The sequence below is a fragment of the Salmo salar genome, chromosome 22, assembly GCF_965601325.2.
Source record: "Salmo salar chromosome 22, fSalSal1, whole genome shotgun sequence".
In the NCBI taxonomy this organism is placed as follows: Eukaryota; Metazoa; Chordata; class Actinopteri; order Salmoniformes; family Salmonidae; genus Salmo; species Salmo salar.
This window is the reverse complement of record NC_138312.1, coordinates 59960001-59980870: the sequence shown is the minus strand read 5'-3', so window position 1 is coordinate 59980870 and position 20870 is coordinate 59960001. Positions and strand designations below refer to the sequence as shown.

The 20870-nt window shown below is 48.4% G+C and overlaps 1 protein-coding gene across 1 annotated transcript in view; it reads right to left on the bottom strand.

Annotated features, from left to right (window-relative positions):
* The window catches only part of pusl1 (pseudouridine synthase like 1), an 83204-nt gene that overhangs the window by 61902 nt on the left and 432 nt on the right, over positions 1–20870 (bottom strand). The window contains exons 1-2 of the mRNA XM_045705583.2: positions 20822–20870; positions 20618–20675 (exon numbers count right to left, since the gene is read on the bottom strand). The exon at positions 20822–20870 is cut by the window's right edge and continues 432 nt beyond it. Coding sequence (XP_045561539.1) covers positions 20618–20675; positions 20822–20870 — 107 coding nt within the window. The remainder of the gene's footprint in view (positions 1–20617; positions 20676–20821) is intronic.

The following is a 20870-nucleotide window of genomic DNA, read 5'->3' as shown; positions in this document are numbered from 1 at the left end:
GTCTGTCCACCAGGCCACATCAACCTAGTCTAAAGCCCTCTGTCTGCCTGTCTGTCCACCAGGCCACATCAACCTAGTCTAAAGCCCTGTCTGCCTGTCTGTCCACCAGGCCACATCGACCTAGTCTAAAGCCCTGTCTGCCTGTCTGTCCACCAGAACACATCAACCTAGTCTAAAGCCCTTTCTGCCTGTCTGTCCACCAGGCCACATCAAGCTAGTCTAAAGCCCTGTCTGTGTGTCTGTCCACCAGAACACATTAAGCAGCAGCATGTCACCACAACAATAACTTGTCTTCCAGACTGACATATTCCATAACGCTGACTGATCTCTCTCTGGACCAAAGGAATGGATGGATGAGTAACCAGGCTAGCCTAGTCCCTGCAACTATATGGTGGATGAAGGTGTAACCAGGCTAGCCTAGTCCCTGCAACTATATGGTGGATGAAGGTGTAACCAGACTAGCCTAGATCCCAGCAACATATATGGTGGACATGGACTTGTCAGTAACCAGGCTAGCCTAGTCCCAGTCAACTATTATGGTGGATGGATGAGCTAACCAGGCTAGCCTGGTCCCAGCAACTATATGGTGGATGGATGAGTAACCAGGCTAGCCTAGTCCCAGCAACTATATGGTGGATGAAGGTGTAACCAGGCTAGCCTGGTCCCAGCAACTCTATGGTGGATGGATGAGTAACCAGGCTAGCCTAGTCCCAGCAACTATATGGTGGATGGATGAGTAACCAGGCTAGCCTAGTCCCAGCAACTATATGGTGGATGGATGAGTAACCAGGCTAGCCTAATCCCAGCAACTATATGGTGGATGGATGAGTAACCAGGCTAGCACAGTACGGCTCAGTTTGACTCAGTAGTGTGAAAAATGTAACTCTCCTACCAGTGGCACTTTGAATGCAGAGGAACACACAGACAGGAACATCTCAATACAAACAGTCACTTCCACTGATCCATGAAATGGTGATGATGTCGTGGAATGTTGTGTGTTCCCAGAGGCTGGTTTTTAAGTCCGAAATAGAGAAATTGAGATGCTGGATTTGTCCAAATAATGTATTCAGTTGCTGGTGTGGGTTTTTGAAGAATGCACTAGAGGCTAAGGAACTGTAACACTACAGTACAGTAGGCTACAGTGAGTCCAATAGCTCTATGGAATAAGGTCTATTTTCATCAACTACAACTGAATGGAGAGAGACCAGTAGTCTCAATTCTAGTAGATCATTCATACTGTATATAAACTCAGCAAAAAAAGAAACGTCCCCTTTTCAGGACCCTGTCTTTCAAAGATAATTCGTAAAAATCCAAATAACTTCACAGATCTTCATTGTAAAGGGTTTAAAGACTGTTTCCCATGCTTGTTCAATTAACCATTAACAATTAATGAACATGCACCTGTGGAAGGGTCGTTAAGACGCTAACAGCTTACAGACGGTAGGCAATTAAGGACACAGTTATGAAAACTTAGGACACTAAAGAGGCCTTTCTACTGACTCTGAAAAACACCAAAAGAAAGATGCCCAGGGTCCCTGCTCATCTGCGTGAACATGCCTTGGGCATGCTGCAAGGAGGCATGAGGACTGCAGATGTGGCCAGGGCAATAAATTGCAATGTCCATACTGTGAGACGCCTAAGACAGAGCTACATGGAGACAGGACGGACAGCTGATCGTCCTCGCAGTGGCAGACCACATGTAACAACACCTGCACAGGATCGGTACATCCGAACATCACACCTGTGGGACAGGTACAGGGTGGCAACAACAACTTGTCACATGGTATGACGCTGGAGAGAAGAAGAATGCACGGGGAGTCAACATTTAATATAGAACGGACATGGAAGGAGACAGGACCAGAGTCAGCAAACGAGTAACACAGACAAAGAACAATCAATGCAGCAGCGTGGAACTGACAAATACAGGGGAGGAAAAAAACAGGTGAGTCCAATATCGCTGATGCGCGTGACGAGGGAAAGCAGGTGTGCGTAATGGATGATAGGAGTGCAGCCTGGCGCCCTCAAGCGCCGGGGGGGGGGAAGAGCGGGAGCAGACGTGAAACAACTGCCTGATTTACACCAGGAACGCACAATCCCTCCATCAGTGCTCAGACTGTCCGCAATAGGCTGAGAGATGCTGGACTGAGGGCTTGTAGGCCTGTTGTAAGGCAGGTCCTCACCAGAGATCACCAGCAACAACGTCACCTATGGGCACAAACCCACCGTCGCTGGACCAGACAGGACTGGCAAAAAATGCTCTTCAGTGACGAGTCACGGTTTTGTCTCACCAGGGGTGATAGTTGGATTCGCGTTTATCGTGGAAGGAATGAGCGTTACACCGAGGCCTGTACTCTGGAGCGGGATCGATTTGGAGGTGGAGGGTCCGTCATGGTCTGGGGCGGTGTGTCACAGCATCATCGGACTGGGCTTGTTGTCATTGCAGGCAATCTCAACGCTGTGCGTTACAGGGAAGACATCCTCCTCCCTCATGTGGTACCCTTCCTGCAGGCTCATCCTGACATGACCCTCCAGCATGACAATCCCCCCAGAAATGTCCGGGAACTTGCAGCACCTTGGTGGAAGAGTGGGGTAACATCTCACAGCAAGAACTGGCAAATCTGGTGCAGTTCATGAGGAGGAGATGCACTGCAGTACTTAATGTAGCTGGTGGCCACACCAGATACTGACTGTTACTTTTGATTTTGACCCCCCCTTTGTTCAGGGGCACATTATTCAATTTCTGTTAGTCACATGTCTGTTGAAATTGTTCAGTTTATGTCTCAGTTGTTGAATCTTGTTATGTTCATACAAATATTTACACATGTTAAGTTTACTGAAAATAAACACAGTTGACAGTGAGAGGACGTTTCTTTTTTTGCTGAGTTTAGATGTCTGGCACTTCGCTACATTTACCTTTCAGTCATTTAGCAGACGCTCTAATCCAGAGCCACTAACAGTTAGTGTGTTCATCTTAAGATAGCTAGCTATCTGACCGTAAGGTGCTACAGAGGGTAGTGCGTACGACCCAGTACATCACTGGGGCCAAGCTTCCTGCCATCCAGGACCTATATAATAGGCGGTGTCAGAGGAAAGCCCATAAAATTGTCAGAGACTCCAGTCACCAAAGTTATAGACTGTTTTCTCTGCGGTACCGAAGTGCCAAGTCTAGGACCAAAAGGCTCCTCAACAGCTTCTACCCCCAAGCCATAAGACTGCTGAACAATTAATAAAATCGCCACCAGACAATTTACATTGACACCCTCCTTCCTTTTGTACACTGCTGCTACTTGCTGTTTATTATCTATGCATAGTCACTTCACCCCTACCTACATGTACAAATTACCTCGACTAGCCTGTACCCCCGCACATTGACTCTGTACCGGTACCCCCTGTATATAGCCTCCACATTGACTATGTACCGGTGCCCCCTGTATATAGCCTCCACATTGACTCTGTACCGGTACCCCCTGTATATAGCCTCCACATTGACTCTGTACCGGTACCTCCTGTATATAGCCTCCACATTGACTCTGTACCGGTACCCCCTGTATATAGCCTCCACATTGACTCTGTACCAGTACCCCCTGTATATAGCCTCCACATTGACTCGGTACCGGTACCCCCTGTATATAGCCTCCACATTGACTCGGTACCGGTACCCCCTGTATATAGCCTCCACATTGACTCTGTACCGGTACCCCCTGTATATAGCCTCCACATTGACTCTGTACCGGTACCCCCTGTATATAGCCTCCACATTGACTCTGTACCGGTACACCCTGTATATAGCCTCCACATTGACTCTGTACCGGTACACCCTGTATATAGCCTCCACATTGACTATGTACCGGTGCCTCCTGTATATAGCCTCCACATTGACTATGTACCGGTGCCCCCTGTATATAGCCTCCACATTGACTCTGTACCGGTAACCCCTGTATATAGCCTCCACATTGACTCTGTACCGGTAACCCCTGTATATAGCCTCCACATTGACTCTGTACCGGTAACCCCTGTATATAGCCTCCACATTGACTCTGTACCGGTACCCCCTGTATATAGCCTCCACATTGACTCTGTACCGGTGCCCCCTGCATATAGCCTCCACATTGACTCTGTACCGGTACCCCCTGTATATAGCCTCCACATTGACTCTGTACCGGTACCCCCTGTATATAGCCTCCACATTGACTCTGTACCGGTACCCCCTGTATATAGCCTCCACATTGACTCTGTACCGGTACCCCCTGTATATAGCCTCCACATTGACTCTGTACCGTAACACCCTATATATAGCCTCCACATTGACTCTGTACCGGTACCCCCTGTATATAACCTCCACATTGACTCTGTACTGGTGCCCCCTGTATATAGCCTCCACATTGACTCTGTACCGGTACCCCCTGTATATAGCCTCCACATTGACTCTGTACCGGTACCCCCTGTATATAGCCTCCACATTGACTCTGTACCGGTACCCCCTGTATATAGCCTCCACATTGACTCTGTACCGGTACCCCCTGTATATAGCCTCCACATTGACTCTGTACCGTAACACCCTATATATAGTCTCCACATTGACTCTGTACCGGTACGCCCTGTATATAGCCTCCACATTGACTCTGTACCGGTACCCCCTGTATATAGCCTCCACATTGACTCTGTACCGGTACCCCCTGTATATAGCCTCCACATTGACTCTGTACCGTAACACCCTATATATAGCCTCCACATTGACTCTGTACCGGTACCCCCTGTATAGAGCCTCCACATTGACTCTGTACCGGTACCCCCTGTATATATCCTCCACATTGACTCTGTACCGGTACCCCCTGTATATAGCCTCCACATTGACTCTGTACCGGTACCCCCTGTATATATCCTCCACATTGACTCTGTACCGGTACCTCCTGTATACATCCTCCACATTGACTCTGTAAGGGTACCTCCTGTATAGAGCCTCCACATTGACTCTGTACCGGTACCTCCTGTATATAGCCTCCACATTGACTCTGTACCGGTACCCCCTGTATATAGCCTCCACATTGACTCGGTACCGGTGCCTCCTGTATATAGCCTCCACATTGACTCTGTACCGGTACCTCCTGTATATAGCCTCCACATTGACTCTGTACCGGTACCTCCTGTATATATCCTCCACATTGACTCTGTACCGGTACCTCCTGTATAGAGCCTCCACATTGACTCTGTACCGGTACCCCCTGTATATATCCTCCACATTGACTCTGTACCGGTACCTCCTGTATATATCCTCCACATTGACTCTGTACCGGTACCTCCTGTATATATCCTCCACATTGACTCTGTACCGGTACCTCCTGTATATAGCCTCCACATTGACTCTGTACCGGTACCTCCTGTATATATCCTCCACATTGACTCTGTACCGGTACCTCGTGTATATAGCCTCCACATTGACTCTGTACCGGTACCTCCTGTATATAGCCTCCACATTGACTCTGTACCGGTACCTCCTGTATATAGCCTCCACATTGACTCTGTACCGGTACCCCCTGTATATAGCCTCCACATTGACTCTGTACCGGTACCCCCTGTATATAGCCTCCACATTGACTCTGTACCGGTACACCCTGTATATAGCCTCCACATTGACTCTGTACCGGTACCTCCTGTATATATCCTCCACATTGACTCTGTACCGGTACCTCCTGTATATAGCCTCCACATTGACTCTGTACCGGTACCTCCTGTATATATCCTCCATATTGACTCTGTACCGGTACCTCCTGTATAGAGCCTCCACATTGACTCTGTACCGGTACCCCCTGTATATATCCTCCACATTGACTCTGTACCGGTACCTCCTGTATATATCCTCCACATTGACTCTGTACCGGTACCTCCTGTATATATCCTCCACATTGACTCTGTACCGGTACCTCCTGTATATATCCTCCACATTGACTCTGTACCGGTACCTCCTGTATAGAGCCTCCACATTGACTCTGTACCGGTACCTCCTGTATATATCCTCCACATTGACTCTGTACCAGTACCCCCTGTATATATCCTCCACATTGACTCTGTACCGGTACCCCCTGTATCTAGCCTCCACATTGACTCTGTACCGGTACCCCCTGTATATAGCCTCCACATTGACTCTGTACCGGTACCTCCTGTATAGAGCCTCCACATTGACTCTGTACCGGTACCTCCTGTATATATCCTCCACATTGACTCTGTACCAGTACCCCCTGTATATAGCCTCCACATTGACTCTGTACCGGTACCCCCTGTATATATCCTCCACATTGACTCTGTACCGGTACCTCCTGTATATAGCCTCCACATTGACTCTGTACCGGTACCCCCTGTATATATCCTCCACATTGACTCTGTACCGGTACCTCCTGTATACATCCTCCACATTGACTCTGTAAGGGTACCTCCTGTATAGAGCCTCCACATTGACTCTGTACCGGTACCTCCTGTATATAGCCTCCACATTGACTCTGTACCGGTACCCCCTGTATATAGCCTCCACATTGACTCGGTACCGGTGCCTCCTGTATATAGCCTCCACATTGACTCTGTACCGGTACCTCCTGTATATAGCCTCCACATTGACTCTGTACCGGTACCTCCTGTATATATCCTCCACATTGACTCTGTACCGGTACCTCCTGTATAGAGCCTCCACATTGACTCTGTACCGGTACCCCCTGTATATATCCTCCACATTGACTCTGTACCGGTACCTCCTGTATATATCCTCCACATTGACTCTGTACCGGTACCTCCTGTATATATCCTCCACATTGACTCTGTACCGGTACCTCCTGTATATAGCCTCCACATTGACTCTGTACCGGTACCTCCTGTATATATCCTCCACATTGACTCTGTACCGGTACCTCGTGTATATAGCCTCCACATTGACTCTGTACCGGTACCTCCTGTATATAGCCTCCACATTGACTCTGTACCGGTACCTCCTGTATATAGCCTCCACATTGACTCTGTACCGGTACCCCCTGTATATAGCCTCCACATTGACTCTGTACCGGTACCCCCTGTATATAGCCTCCACATTGACTCTGTACCGGTACACCCTGTATATAGCCTCCACATTGACTCTGTACCGGTACCTCCTGTATATATCCTCCACATTGACTCTGTACCGGTACCTCCTGTATATAGCCTCCACATTGACTCTGTACCGGTACCTCCTGTATATATCCTCCATATTGACTCTGTACCGGTACCTCCTGTATAGAGCCTCCACATTGACTCTGTACCGGTACCCCCTGTATATATCCTCCACATTGACTCTGTACCGGTACCTCCTGTATATATCCTCCACATTGACTCTGTACCGGTACCTCCTGTATATATCCTCCACATTGACTCTGTACCGGTACCTCCTGTATATATCCTCCACATTGACTCTGTACCGGTACCTCCTGTATAGAGCCTCCACATTGACTCTGTACCGGTACCTCCTGTATATATCCTCCACATTGACTCTGTACCAGTACCCCCTGTATATATCCTCCACATTGACTCTGTACCGGTACCCCCTGTATCTAGCCTCCACATTGACTCTGTACCGGTACCCCCTGTATATAGCCTCCACATTGACTCTGTACCGGTACCTCCTGTATAGAGCCTCCACATTGACTCTGTACCGGTACCTCCTGTATATATCCTCCACATTGACTCTGTACCAGTACCCCCTGTATATAGCCTCCACATTGACTCTGTACCGGTACCCCCTGTATATATCCTCCACATTGACTCTGTACCGGTACCTCCTGTATATAGCCTCCACATTGACTCTGTACCGGTACCCCCTGTATATATCCTCCACATTGACTCTGTACCGTAACACCCTGTATATAGCCTCCACATTGACTCTGTACCGGTACCCCCTGTATATATCCTCCACATTGACTCTGTACCGGTACCTCCTGTATATAGCCTCCACATTGACTCTGTACCGGTACCCCCTGTATATAGCCTCCACATTGACTCTGTACCGTAACACCCTATATATAGTCTCCACATTGACTCTGTACCGGTACGCCCTGTATATAGCCTCCACATTGACTCTGTACCGGTACCCCCTGTATATAGCCTCCACATTGACTCTGTACCGGTACCCCCTGTATATAGCCTCCACATTGACTCTGTACCGTAACACCCTATATATAGCCTCCACATTGACTCTGTACCGGTACCCCCTGTATAGAGCCTCCACATTGACTCTGTACCGGTACCCCCTGTATATATCCTCCACATTGACTCTGTACCGGTACCCCCTGTATATAGCCTCCACATTGACTCTGTACCGGTACCCCCTGTATATATCCTCCACATTGACTCTGTACCGGTACCTCCTGTATACATCCTCCACATTGACTCTGTAAGGGTACCTCCTGTATAGAGCCTCCACATTGACTCTGTACCGGTACCTCCTGTATATAGCCTCCACATTGACTCTGTACCGGTACCCCCTGTATATAGCCTCCACATTGACTCGGTACCGGTGCCTCCTGTATATAGCCTCCACATTGACTCTGTACCGGTACCTCCTGTATATAGCCTCCACATTGACTCTGTACCGGTACCTCCTGTATATATCCTCCACATTGACTCTGTACCGGTACCTCCTGTATAGAGCCTCCACATTGACTCTGTACCGGTACCCCCTGTATATATCCTCCACATTGACTCTGTACCGGTACCTCCTGTATATATCCTCCACATTGACTCTGTACCGGTACCTCCTGTATATATCCTCCACATTGACTCTGTACCGGTACCTCCTGTATATAGCCTCCACATTGACTCTGTACCGGTACCTCCTGTATATATCCTCCACATTGACTCTGTACCGGTACCTCGTGTATATAGCCTCCACATTGACTCTGTACCGGTACCTCCTGTATATAGCCTCCACATTGACTCTGTACCGGTACCTCCTGTATATAGCCTCCACATTGACTCTGTACCGGTACCCCCTGTATATAGCCTCCACATTGACTCTGTACCGGTACCCCCTGTATATAGCCTCCACATTGACTCTGTACCGGTACACCCTGTATATAGCCTCCACATTGACTCTGTACCGGTACCTCCTGTATATATCCTCCACATTGACTCTGTACCGGTACCTCCTGTATATAGCCTCCACATTGACTCTGTACCGGTACCTCCTGTATATATCCTCCATATTGACTCTGTACCGGTACCTCCTGTATAGAGCCTCCACATTGACTCTGTACCGGTACCCCCTGTATATATCCTCCACATTGACTCTGTACCGGTACCTCCTGTATATATCCTCCACATTGACTCTGTACCGGTACCTCCTGTATATATCCTCCACATTGACTCTGTACCGGTACCTCCTGTATATATCCTCCACATTGACTCTGTACCGGTACCTCCTGTATAGAGCCTCCACATTGACTCTGTACCGGTACCTCCTGTATATATCCTCCACATTGACTCTGTACCAGTACCCCCTGTATATATCCTCCACATTGACTCTGTACCGGTACCCCCTGTATCTAGCCTCCACATTGACTCTGTACCGGTACCCCCTGTATATAGCCTCCACATTGACTCTGTACCGGTACCTCCTGTATAGAGCCTCCACATTGACTCTGTACCGGTACCTCCTGTATATATCCTCCACATTGACTCTGTACCAGTACCCCCTGTATATAGCCTCCACATTGACTCTGTACCGGTACCCCCTGTATATATCCTCCACATTGACTCTGTACCGGTACCTCCTGTATATAGCCTCCACATTGACTCTGTACCGGTACCCCCTGTATATATCCTCCACATTGACTCTGTACCGTAACACCCTGTATATAGCCTCCACATTGACTCTGTACCGGTACCCCCTGTATATATCCTCCACATTGACTCTGTACCGGTACCTCCTGTATATAGCCTCCACATTGACTCTGTACCGGTACCTCCTGTATATAGCCTCCACATTGACTCTGTATCGGTACCCCCTGTATATAGCCTCCACATTGACTCTGTACTGGTACCCCCTGTATATAGCCTCCACATTGACTCTGTACCGGTACCCCCTGTATATATCCTCCACATTGACTCTGTACCGGTACCCCCTGTATATAGCCTCCACATTGACTCTGTACCAGTACCCCCTGTATATAGCCTCCACATTGACTCTGTACCGGTACCCCCTGTATATAGCCTCCACATTGACTCTGTACCGGTACACCCTGTATATAGCCTCCACATTGACTCTGTACCGGTACCTCCTGTATATATCCTCCACATTGACTCTGTACCGTAACACCCTGTATATAGCCTCCACATTGACTCTGTACCGGTACCCCCTGTATATAGCCTCCACATTGACTCTGTACCGGTACCTCCTGTATATATCCTCCACATTGACTCTGTACCGGTACCTCCTGTATATATCCTCCACATTGACTCTGTACCGGTACCTCCTGTATATAGCCTCCACATTGACTCTGTACCGGTACCCCCTGTATATAGCCTCCACATTGACTCTGTACCGGTACCTCCTGTATATAGCCTCCACATTGACTCTGTACCGGTACCCCCTGTATATAACCTCCACATTGACTCTGTACCGGTACACCCTGTATATAGCCTCCACATTGACTCTGTATCGGTACCCCCTGTATATAGCCTCCACATTGACTCTGTATCGGTACCCCCTGTATATAGCCTCCACATTGACTCTGTACCGGTACCCCCTGTATATAGCCTCCACATTGACTCTGTATCGGTACCCCCTGTATATATCCTCCACATTGACTCTGTACCGGTACACCCTGTATATAGCCTCCACATTGACTCTGTATCGGTACCCCCTGTATATAGCCTCCACATTGACTCTGTATCGGTACCCCCTGTATAGAGCCTCCACATTGACTCTGTATCGGTACCCCCTGTATGTAGCCTCCACATTGACTCTGTACCGGTACCCCCTGTATATAGTCTCCACATTGACTCTGTACCAGTACCCCCTGTATATAGCCTCCACATTGACTCTGTATCGGTACCCCCTGTATAGAGCCTCCACATTGACTCTGTATCGGTACCCCCTGTATGTAGCCTCCACATTGACTCTGTACCGGTACCCCCTGTATATAGTCTCCACATTGACTCTGTACCGTAATACCCTGTATATAACCTCCACATTGACTCTGTACCGGTACACCCTGTATATAGCCTCCACATTGACTCTGTATCGGTACCCCCTGTATGTAGCCTCCACATTGACTCTGTACCGGTACCCCCTGTATATAGCCTCCACATTGACTCTGTACCAGTACCCCCTGTATATAGCCTCCACATTGACTCTGTATCGGTACCCCCTGTATAGAGCCTCCACATTGACTCTGTATCGGTACCCCCTGTATATAACCTCCACATTGACTCTGTATCGGTACCTCCTGTATATAGCCTCCACATTGACTCTGTATCGGTACCCCCTGTATATAACCTCCACATTGACTCTGTATCGGTACCCCCTGTATGTAGCCTCCACATTGACTCTGTACCGGTACCCCCTGTATATAGCCTCCACATTGACTCTGTACCAGTACCCCCTGTATATAGCCTCCACATTGACTCTGTATCGGTACCCCCTGTATAGAGCCTCCACATTGACTCTGTATCGGTACCCCCTGTATATAGCCTCCACATTGACTCTGTACCGGTACCCCCTGTATATAGCCTCCACATTGACTCTGTACCGGTACCCCCTGTATATAGCCTCCACATTGACTCTGTATCGGTACCCCCTGTATAGAGCCTCCACATTGACTCTGTATCGGTACCCCCTGTATATAGCCTCCACATTGACTCTGTACCGGTACCCCCTGTATAGAGCCTCCACATTGACTCTGTATCGGTACCCCCTGTATATAGCCTCCACATTGACTCTGTATCGGTACCCCCTGTATATAGCCTCCACATTGACTCTGTACCAGTACCCCCTGTATATAGCCTCCACATTGACTCTGTATCGGTACCCCCTGTATATAGCCTCCACATTGACTCTGTACCGGTACCCCCTGTATATAGCCTCCACATTGACTCTGTATCGGTACCCCCTGTATATAGCCTCCACATTGACTCTGTACCGGTACCCCCTGTATATAGCCTCCACATTGACTCTGTACCGGTACCCCCTGTATATAGCCTCCACATTGACTCTGTACCGGTACCCCCTGTATATAGCCTCCACATTGACTCTGTATCGGTACCCCCTGTATATAGCCTCCACATTGACTCTGTACCGGTACCCCCTGTATATATCCTCCACATTGACTCTGTACCGGTACCTCCTGTATATAGCCTCCACATTGACTCTGTACCGGTACCCCCTGTATATAGTCTCCACATTGACTCTGTACCGGTACCTCCTGTATATAGCCTCCACATTGACTCTGTACCGTAACACCCTGTATATAGCCTCCACATTGACTCTGTATCGGTACCCCCTGTATATAGCCTCCACATTGACTCTGTACCGGTACCCCCTGTATATAGCCTCCACATTGACTCTGTACCGGTACCCCTGTATATAGCCTCCACATTGACTCTGTACCGGTACCCCCTGTATATAGTCTCCACATTGACTCTGTACCGGTACCCCCTGTATATAGTCTCCACATTGACTCTGTACCGGTACCTCCTGTATATATCCTCCACATTGACTCTGTATCGGTACCTCCTGTATATATCCTCCACATTGACTCTGTACCGGTACCCCCTGTATATAGCCTCCACATTGACTCTGTACCGGTACCCCCTGTATATAGCCTCCACATTGACTCTGTACCGGTACCTCCTGTATATATCCTCCACATTGACTCTGTACCGGTACCCCCTGTATATAGCCTCCACATTGACTCTGTACCGGTACCTCCTGTATATAGCCTCCACATTGACTCTGTACCAGTACCCCCTGTATATAGCCTCCACATTGACTCTGTACCGGTACCTCCTGTATATAGCCTCCACATTGACTCTGTACCGTAACACCCTGTATATAGCCTCCACATTGACTCTGTACCGTAACACCCTGTATATAGCCTCCACATTGACTCTGTACCAGTACCCCCTGTATATAGCCTCCACATTGACTCTGTACCGGTACACCCTGTATATAGCCTCCACATTGACTCTGTACCGGTACCTCCTGTATATAGCCTCCATATTGACTCTGTACCGGTACCCCCTGTATATAGCCTCCACATTGACTCTGTACCGTAACACCCTGTATATAGCCTCCACATTGACTCTGTATCGGTACCCCCTGTATATAGCCTCCACATTGACTCTGTACCGGTACCCCCTGTATATAGCCTCCACATTGACTCTGTACCGGTACCCCTGTATATAGCCTCCACATTGACTCTGTACCGGTACCCCCTGTATATAGTCTCCACATTGACTCTGTACCGGTACCCCCTGTATATAGCCTCCACATTGACTCTGTACCGGTACCTCCTGTATATATCCTCCACATTGACTCTGTATCGGTACCTCCTGTATATATCCTCCACATTGACTCTGTACCGGTACCCCCTGTATATAGCCTCCACATTGACTCTGTACCGGTACCCCCTGTATATAGCCTCCACATTGACTCTGTACCGGTACCTCCTGTATATATCCTCCACATTGACTCTGTACCGGTACCCCCTGTATATAGCCTCCACATTGACTCTGTACCGGTACCTCCTGTATATAGCCTCCACATTGACTCTGTACCAGTACCCCCTGTATATAGCCTCCACATTGACTCTGTACCGGTACCTCCTGTATATAGCCTCCACATTGACTCTGTACCGTAACACCCTGTATATAGCCTCCACATTGACTCTGTACCGTAACACCCTGTATATAGCCTCCACATTGACTCTGTACCAGTACCCCCTGTATATAGCCTCCACATTGACTCTGTACCAGTACACCCTGTATATAGCCTCCACATTGACTCTGTACCGGTACCTCCTGTATATAGCCTCCACATTGACTCTGTACCAGTACCCCCTGTATATAGCCTCCACATTGACTCTGTACCGGTACCCCCTGTATATAGCCTCCACATTGACTCTGTATCGGTACCCCCTGTATATAGCCTCCACATTGACTCTGTACCGGTACCCCCTGTATATAGCCTCCACATTGACTCTGTACCGGTACCCTGTATATAGCCTCCACATTGACTCTGTACCGGTACCCCCTGTATATAGTCTCCACATTGACTCTGTACCGGTACCCCCTGTATATAGCCTCCACATTGACTCTGTACCGGTACCTCCTGTATATATCCTCCACATTGACTCTGTATCGGTACCTCCTGTATATATCCTCCACATTGACTCTGTACCGGTACCCCCTGTATATAGCCTCCACATTGACTCTGTACCGGTACCCCCTGTATATAGCCTCCACATTGACTCTGTACCGGTACCTCCTGTATATATCCTCCACATTGACTCTGTACCGGTACCCCCTGTATATAGCCTCCACATTGACTCTGTACCGGTACCTCCTGTATATAGCCTCCACATTGACTCTGTACCAGTACCCCCTGTATATAGCCTCCACATTGACTCTGTACCGGTACCTCCTGTATATAGCCTCCACATTGACTCTGTACCGTAACACCCTGTATATAGCCTCCACATTGACTCTGTACCGTAACACCCTGTATATAGCCTCCACATTGACTCTGTACCAGTACCCCCTGTATATAGCCTCCACATTGACTCTGTACCGGTACCTCCTGTATATAGCCTCCACATTGACTCTGTACCGGTACCCCCTGTATATAGTCTCCACATTGACTCTGTACCGGTACCTCCTGTATATAGCCTCCACATTGACTCTGTACCAGTACCCCCTGTATATAGCCTCCACATTGACTCTGTACCGGTACACCCTGTATATAGCCTCCACATTGACTCTGTACCGGTACACCCTGTATATAGCCTCCACATTGACTCTGTACCGGTACCCCCTGTATATAGCCTCCACATTGACTCTGTACCGGTACCTCCTGTATAGAGCCTCCACATTGACTCTGTACCGGTACCCCCCCTGTATATAACCTCCACATTGACTCTGTACCGTAACACCCTGTATATAGCCTCCACATTGACTCTGTACCGGTACCCCCTGTATATAGCCTCCACATTGACTCTGTACCGGTACCTCCTGTATATAGCCTCCACACTGACTCGGTACTGGTGCCCCCTGTATATAGCCTCCACATTGACTCTGTACCGGTACCCCCTGTATATAGCCTCCACATTGACTCTGTACCGGTACCTCCTGTATATAGCCTCCACACTGACTCGGTACTGGTGCCCCCTGTATATAGCCTTGTTATTGTTATTTTATTGTGTTACTTTTTATTGTTACTTTTTATTTTAGCCTAATTGGTAAATATTTTCTTAACTCTTCTTGAACTGCACTGTTGGTTAAAGGGCTTGTAAGTAAGCAGTTCACGGTAAAGTCTACACTTGTACGTGACAAATAAAGTTTGATTTGAGGTGGGACAATCACATATCACAGTCCTAGTATGTACATTTTTAAAGTAAATAAATACTATTAAATGTGGTATAACTCTATATTGAGCCATATACAGTATAGCCTGTTTCATGTGTGGTTTTCCTTTCAGGGGAAGATGTTTGCCTGTCTGGAAGTCAGTAAATGCTTTTGGTTTCTCACAAAATATGGGTTTGACCATAGACCAATAACAGGGTATGACTTATGCGGCATGTCAGACTGAGTGGGTTTCCAGTTATTCTGGTAGACCTACAGTGCATTCGGAAAGTATTCAGAGCCCTTGATTTTTTCCACATTGTCACGATACAGCCTTAATCTAAAATGGATTAAATAAAACGTTTTCCTCATCAATTTACACACAATACCCTATAATGACATCACTATACCCCATAATGACATCACAATACCCTATAATGACATCACAATACTCCATAATGACAAAGTGAAAACAGGTTTTTTGATTTTTTTTGCGAATTTATAAAACATAAAAAACATAAATACCTTATTTACAGAAGTATTCAGACCCTTTGCTATGAGACTCGAAATTGAGCTCAGGTGCATCCTGTTTCCATTGATCATCCTTGAGATGTTTCTACAACTTGATTGGAGTCTGTGGTAAATTCAATTGATTGAACATGATTTGGAAAGGCACACACTTGTCTATATAAGGTCCCACAGTTGACATTGCATGTCAGAGCAAAAACCAAGCCATGAGGTCGAAGGAATTGTCCGTAGAGCTCCGAGACAGGATTATGTCAAAGCACAGATCTGGGGAAGGGCACCAAAACATTTCTGCAGCATTGAAGGTCCCAAAGAACACAGTGGCCTCCATCATTATTAAATGGAAGAAGTTTGCAACTGTCACGACTTTCGCCGAAGTCGGGTCCTCTCCTTGTTCGGGCGGCGCTCGGCGGTCTTCTAGCCATCATCGATCCACTTTTCATTTTCCATGTGTTTTGTCTTGTTTTTCCTCACACCTGGTTTCAATTCCCTCAATTACTTGTTGTGTACTTAACCCTCTGTTCCCCCCATGTCTTTGTGTGGGATTGTTTATTTTAGTGCTTGTGCACGTTCCCCGTGAGCGCTCGACGGGTTATTTTTGTGCCCATTTATCTTGTTGTTCTGGATGCCGTTGGTTTTGCTAAATAAATCTCCGGTTATTACCCAGTTCTGCTCTCCTGCACCTGATTTCTCTGCCGCCAATTACGTACCCTGCTACAGCAACCACCAAGACTCTTCCTAGAGCTGGCCGCCCGGCCAAACTGAGCAATCGGGGGAGAAGGGCCTTGCTCAGGGAGGGGACCGAGGACCTGATGGTAACTCTTACAGAGCTCCAGAGTACCTCTGTAGAGATGGGAGAACCTTCCAGAAGGGCAACCATCTCTGCAGCACTCCACCAATCAGGCCTTTATGGTAGAGTGGCCAGACGGAAGCCACTCCTTAGTAAAAGGCACATGACAGCCCGCTTGGCGTTTGCCAAAAGGCACCTAAAGGACTCTCAGACCATGAGAAACAAGATATTCTGGTCTGATGAAACCAAGATTGAACTCTTTGGCCTGAATGCCAAGCTTCCCTTCTGGAGGAAACCTGACACCATCTCTACAGTGAAGCATGGTGGTGGCAGCATCATGCTGTGGGGATGTTTTTCAATGGCAGGGACTGGGAGACTAGTCAGGATTGAGGGAAAGATGAAAGCGAGGAAAGTACAGAGAGATCCTTGATGAAAACCTGCTCCAGAGCGCTCAGGACCTCAGACTGGGGCGAAGGTTCATCTTCTAACAGGACAACGTCCCTAAGCACACAGCCAAGACAACACAGGAGTGGCTTCAGGACAAGTCTCTGAATGTCCTTGAGTGGCCCAGCCAGAGCCCGGACTTGAACCCAATCGAACATCTCTGGAGAGACCTGAAAATAGTTGTACAGCAACGCTCTCCATCCAACCTGACAGAGCTTGAGAGGATCTGCAGAATGGGAGAAACTCCCCAAATACAGGTGTGCCAAGCTTATAGCGTCATACCCAAGAAGACTCGAGGCTGTAATTGCTGCCAAAGGTGCCTCAACAAAGTACTGAGTAAAGTGTCTGAATACTTATGTAAATGTCATATTTACGTTTTTTATGAAATTGTTTTTGCTTCGTCATTATGGGGTATTGTGATGTCATTATGGGGTATTGTGTGTAGATTGATGAGGGGGAAAAACTAAATCCATTTTTGAATAAGGTTGTAACCTAACAAAATTTGAAAAAAGTCAAGGGGTCTGAATACTTTCTAAATGCACTGTATTGACCAGTCATTCTGGTAGACATATTGTCCAGTCATTCTGGTAGACATAAACTCAGCAAAAAAGAAACGTCCCGTTTTCAAGACCCCGTCTTTCAAATATAATTCGTAAAAATCCAAATAACTTCACAGATCTTCATTGTAAAGGGTTTAAACACCGTTTCCCATGCTTGTTCAATTAACCATAAACAATTAATGAACATGCACCTGTGGAAGGGTCGTTAAGACACTAACAGCTTACAGACGGTAGGCAATTAAGGTCACAGTTATGAAAACTTAGGACACTAAAGAGGCCTTTCTACTGACTCTGAAAAACACCAAAAGAAATATGCCCAGGGTCCCTGCTCATTTGCGTGAACGTGCCTTAGGCATGCTGCAAGGAGGCATGAGGACTGCAGATGTGGCCAGGGCAATATATTGGACGGAAAGGACGGACAGCTGATCGTCCTCGCAGTGGCAGACCACGTGTAACAACACCTGCACAGGATCGGTACATCCGAACATCACACCTGTGGGACAGGTACAGGATGGCAACAACAACTGCCCGAGTTACACCAGGAACACACAATCCCTCCATCAGTGCTCAGACTGTCCGCAATAGGCTGAGAGAGGCTGGACTGAGGGCTTGTAGGCCTGTTGTAAGGCAGGTCCTCACCAGACATCACCAGCAATAACGTCACCTATGGGCACAAACCCACCGGCGCTGGACCAGACAGGACTGGCAAAAAGTGCTCTTCACTGACGAGTCGTAACATCTCACAGCAAGAACTGGCAAATCTGGTGCAGTCCATGAGGAGGAGATGCACTGCAGTACTTAATGCAGCTGGTGGCCACACCAGATACTGACTGTTACTTTTGATTTTGACCCCCCCTTTGTTCAGGGACACATTATTCCATTTCTGTTAGTCACATGTCTGTGGAACTTGTTCAGTTTATGTCTCAGTTGTTGAATCTTGTTATGTTCATACAAATATTTACACATGTTAAGTTTGCTGAAAATAAACACACACAGTTTATTTGATTATGCATCAACTCTCTAGTTACTCCTTCCCTTAACTCCCCAGTCAGAGAGCTAGCAGACAGGGCTAGGGTTAGCAGACAGGGTTAGCAGACAGGCTTAGGGTTAGCAGACAGGCTTAGGGTTAGCAGACAGGCTTAGGGTTGGCAGACAGGCTTAGGGTTGGCAGACAGGCTTAGGGTTAGCAGACAGGCTTAGGGTTGGCAGACAGGCTTAGGGTTGGCAGACAGGCTTAGGGTTGGCAGACAGGCTTAGGGTTAGCAGACAGGCTTAGGGTTAGCAGACAGGCTTAGGGTTGGCAGACAGGCTTAGGGTTGGCAGACAGGCTTAGGGTTAGCAGACAGGCTTAGGGTTGGCAGACAGGCTTAGGGTTGGCAGACAGGCTTAGGGTTGGCAGACAGGCTTAGGGTTGGCAGACAGGCTTAGGGTTGGCAGACAGGCTTAGGGTTGGCAGACAGGCTTAGGGTTGGCAGACAGGCTTAGGGTTGGCAGACAGGCTTAGGGTTGGCAGACAGGCTTAGGGTTGGCAGACAGGCTTAGGGTTGGCAGACAGGCTTAGGGTTAGCAGACAGGCTTAGGGTTGGCAGACAGGCTTAGGGTTGGCAGACAGGCTTAGGGTTGGCAGACAGGCTTAGGGTTGGCAGACAGGGTTAGGGTTGGCAGACAGGGTTAGCAGACAGGCTTAGGGTTGGCAGACAGGCTTAGGGTTGGCAGACAGGCTTAGGGTTGGCAGACAGGCTTAGGGTTAGCAGACAGGCTTAGGGTTGGCAGACAGGCTTAGGGTTGGCAGACAGGCTTAGGGTTAGCAGACAGGCTTAGGGTTGGCAGACAGGCTTAGCAGACAGGCTTAGGGTTGGCAGACAGGACTAGCAGACAGGCTTAGGGTTGGCAGACAGGGTTAGCAGACAGGCTTAGGGTTGGCAGACAGGGTTAGCAGGCAGGCTTAGGGTTAGCAGACAGGGTTAGCAGACAGGCTTAGAGTTGGCAGACAGGCTTAGGGTTGGCAGACAGGCTTAGGGTTGGCAGACAGGCTTAGGGTTGGCAGACAGGCTTAGGGTTGGCAGACAGGCTTAGGGTTGGCAGACAGGCTTAGGGTTAGCAGACAGGCTTAGGGTTAGCAGACAGGCTTAGGGTTAGCAGACAGGCTTAGGGTTGGCAGACAGGCTTAGGGTTGGCAGACAGGCTTAGGGTTGGCAGACAGGCTTAGGGTTGGCAGACAGGCTTAGGGTTGGCAGACAGGGTTAGCAGACAGGCTTAGGGTTGGCAGACAGGGCTAGCAGACAGGCTTAGGGTTGGCAGACAGGGCTAGCAGACAGGCTTAGGGTTGGCAGACAGGGCTAGCAGACAGGCTTAGGGTTGGCAGACAGGGCTAGCAGACAGGCTTAGGGTTGGCAGACAGGGCTAGCAGACAGGCTTAGGGTTGGCAGACAGTGTTAGCAGACAGGCTTAGGGTTGGCAGACAGGGCTAGCAGACAGGCTTAGGGTTAGCAGACAGGGTTAGCAGACAGGCTTAGGGTTGGCAGACAGGCTTAGAGTTGGCAGACAGGGCTAGCAGACAGGCTTAGGGTTGGCAGACAGGGCTAGGGTTGGCAGACAGGCTTAGGGTTGGCAGACAGGGATAGCAGACAGGCTTAGGGTTGGCAGACAGGGTTAGCAGACAGGCTTAGGGTTGGCAGACAGGGTTAGCAGACAGGCTTAGGGTTGGCAGACAGTGAACACTTACCTCCAAGTAGTTCTGGACACCCTTGACTACTTGGTGTGGAGGTGCCTTCATAACGCCACTAGAAGAGGCAAGAATATAGTTTATAGATAACAGAATATAATGCAGTTGTATGACAACAGAACAGAATATAATAACTGATGTCATTCATTGAATTGTACACTTCTGAGATGTAAACTGCACAGGAATAGCCATTCATCTATGTACCTGTACTTTGTCCCGAGGTATTGGAAGAAGATGAGATAACGGGCACTGC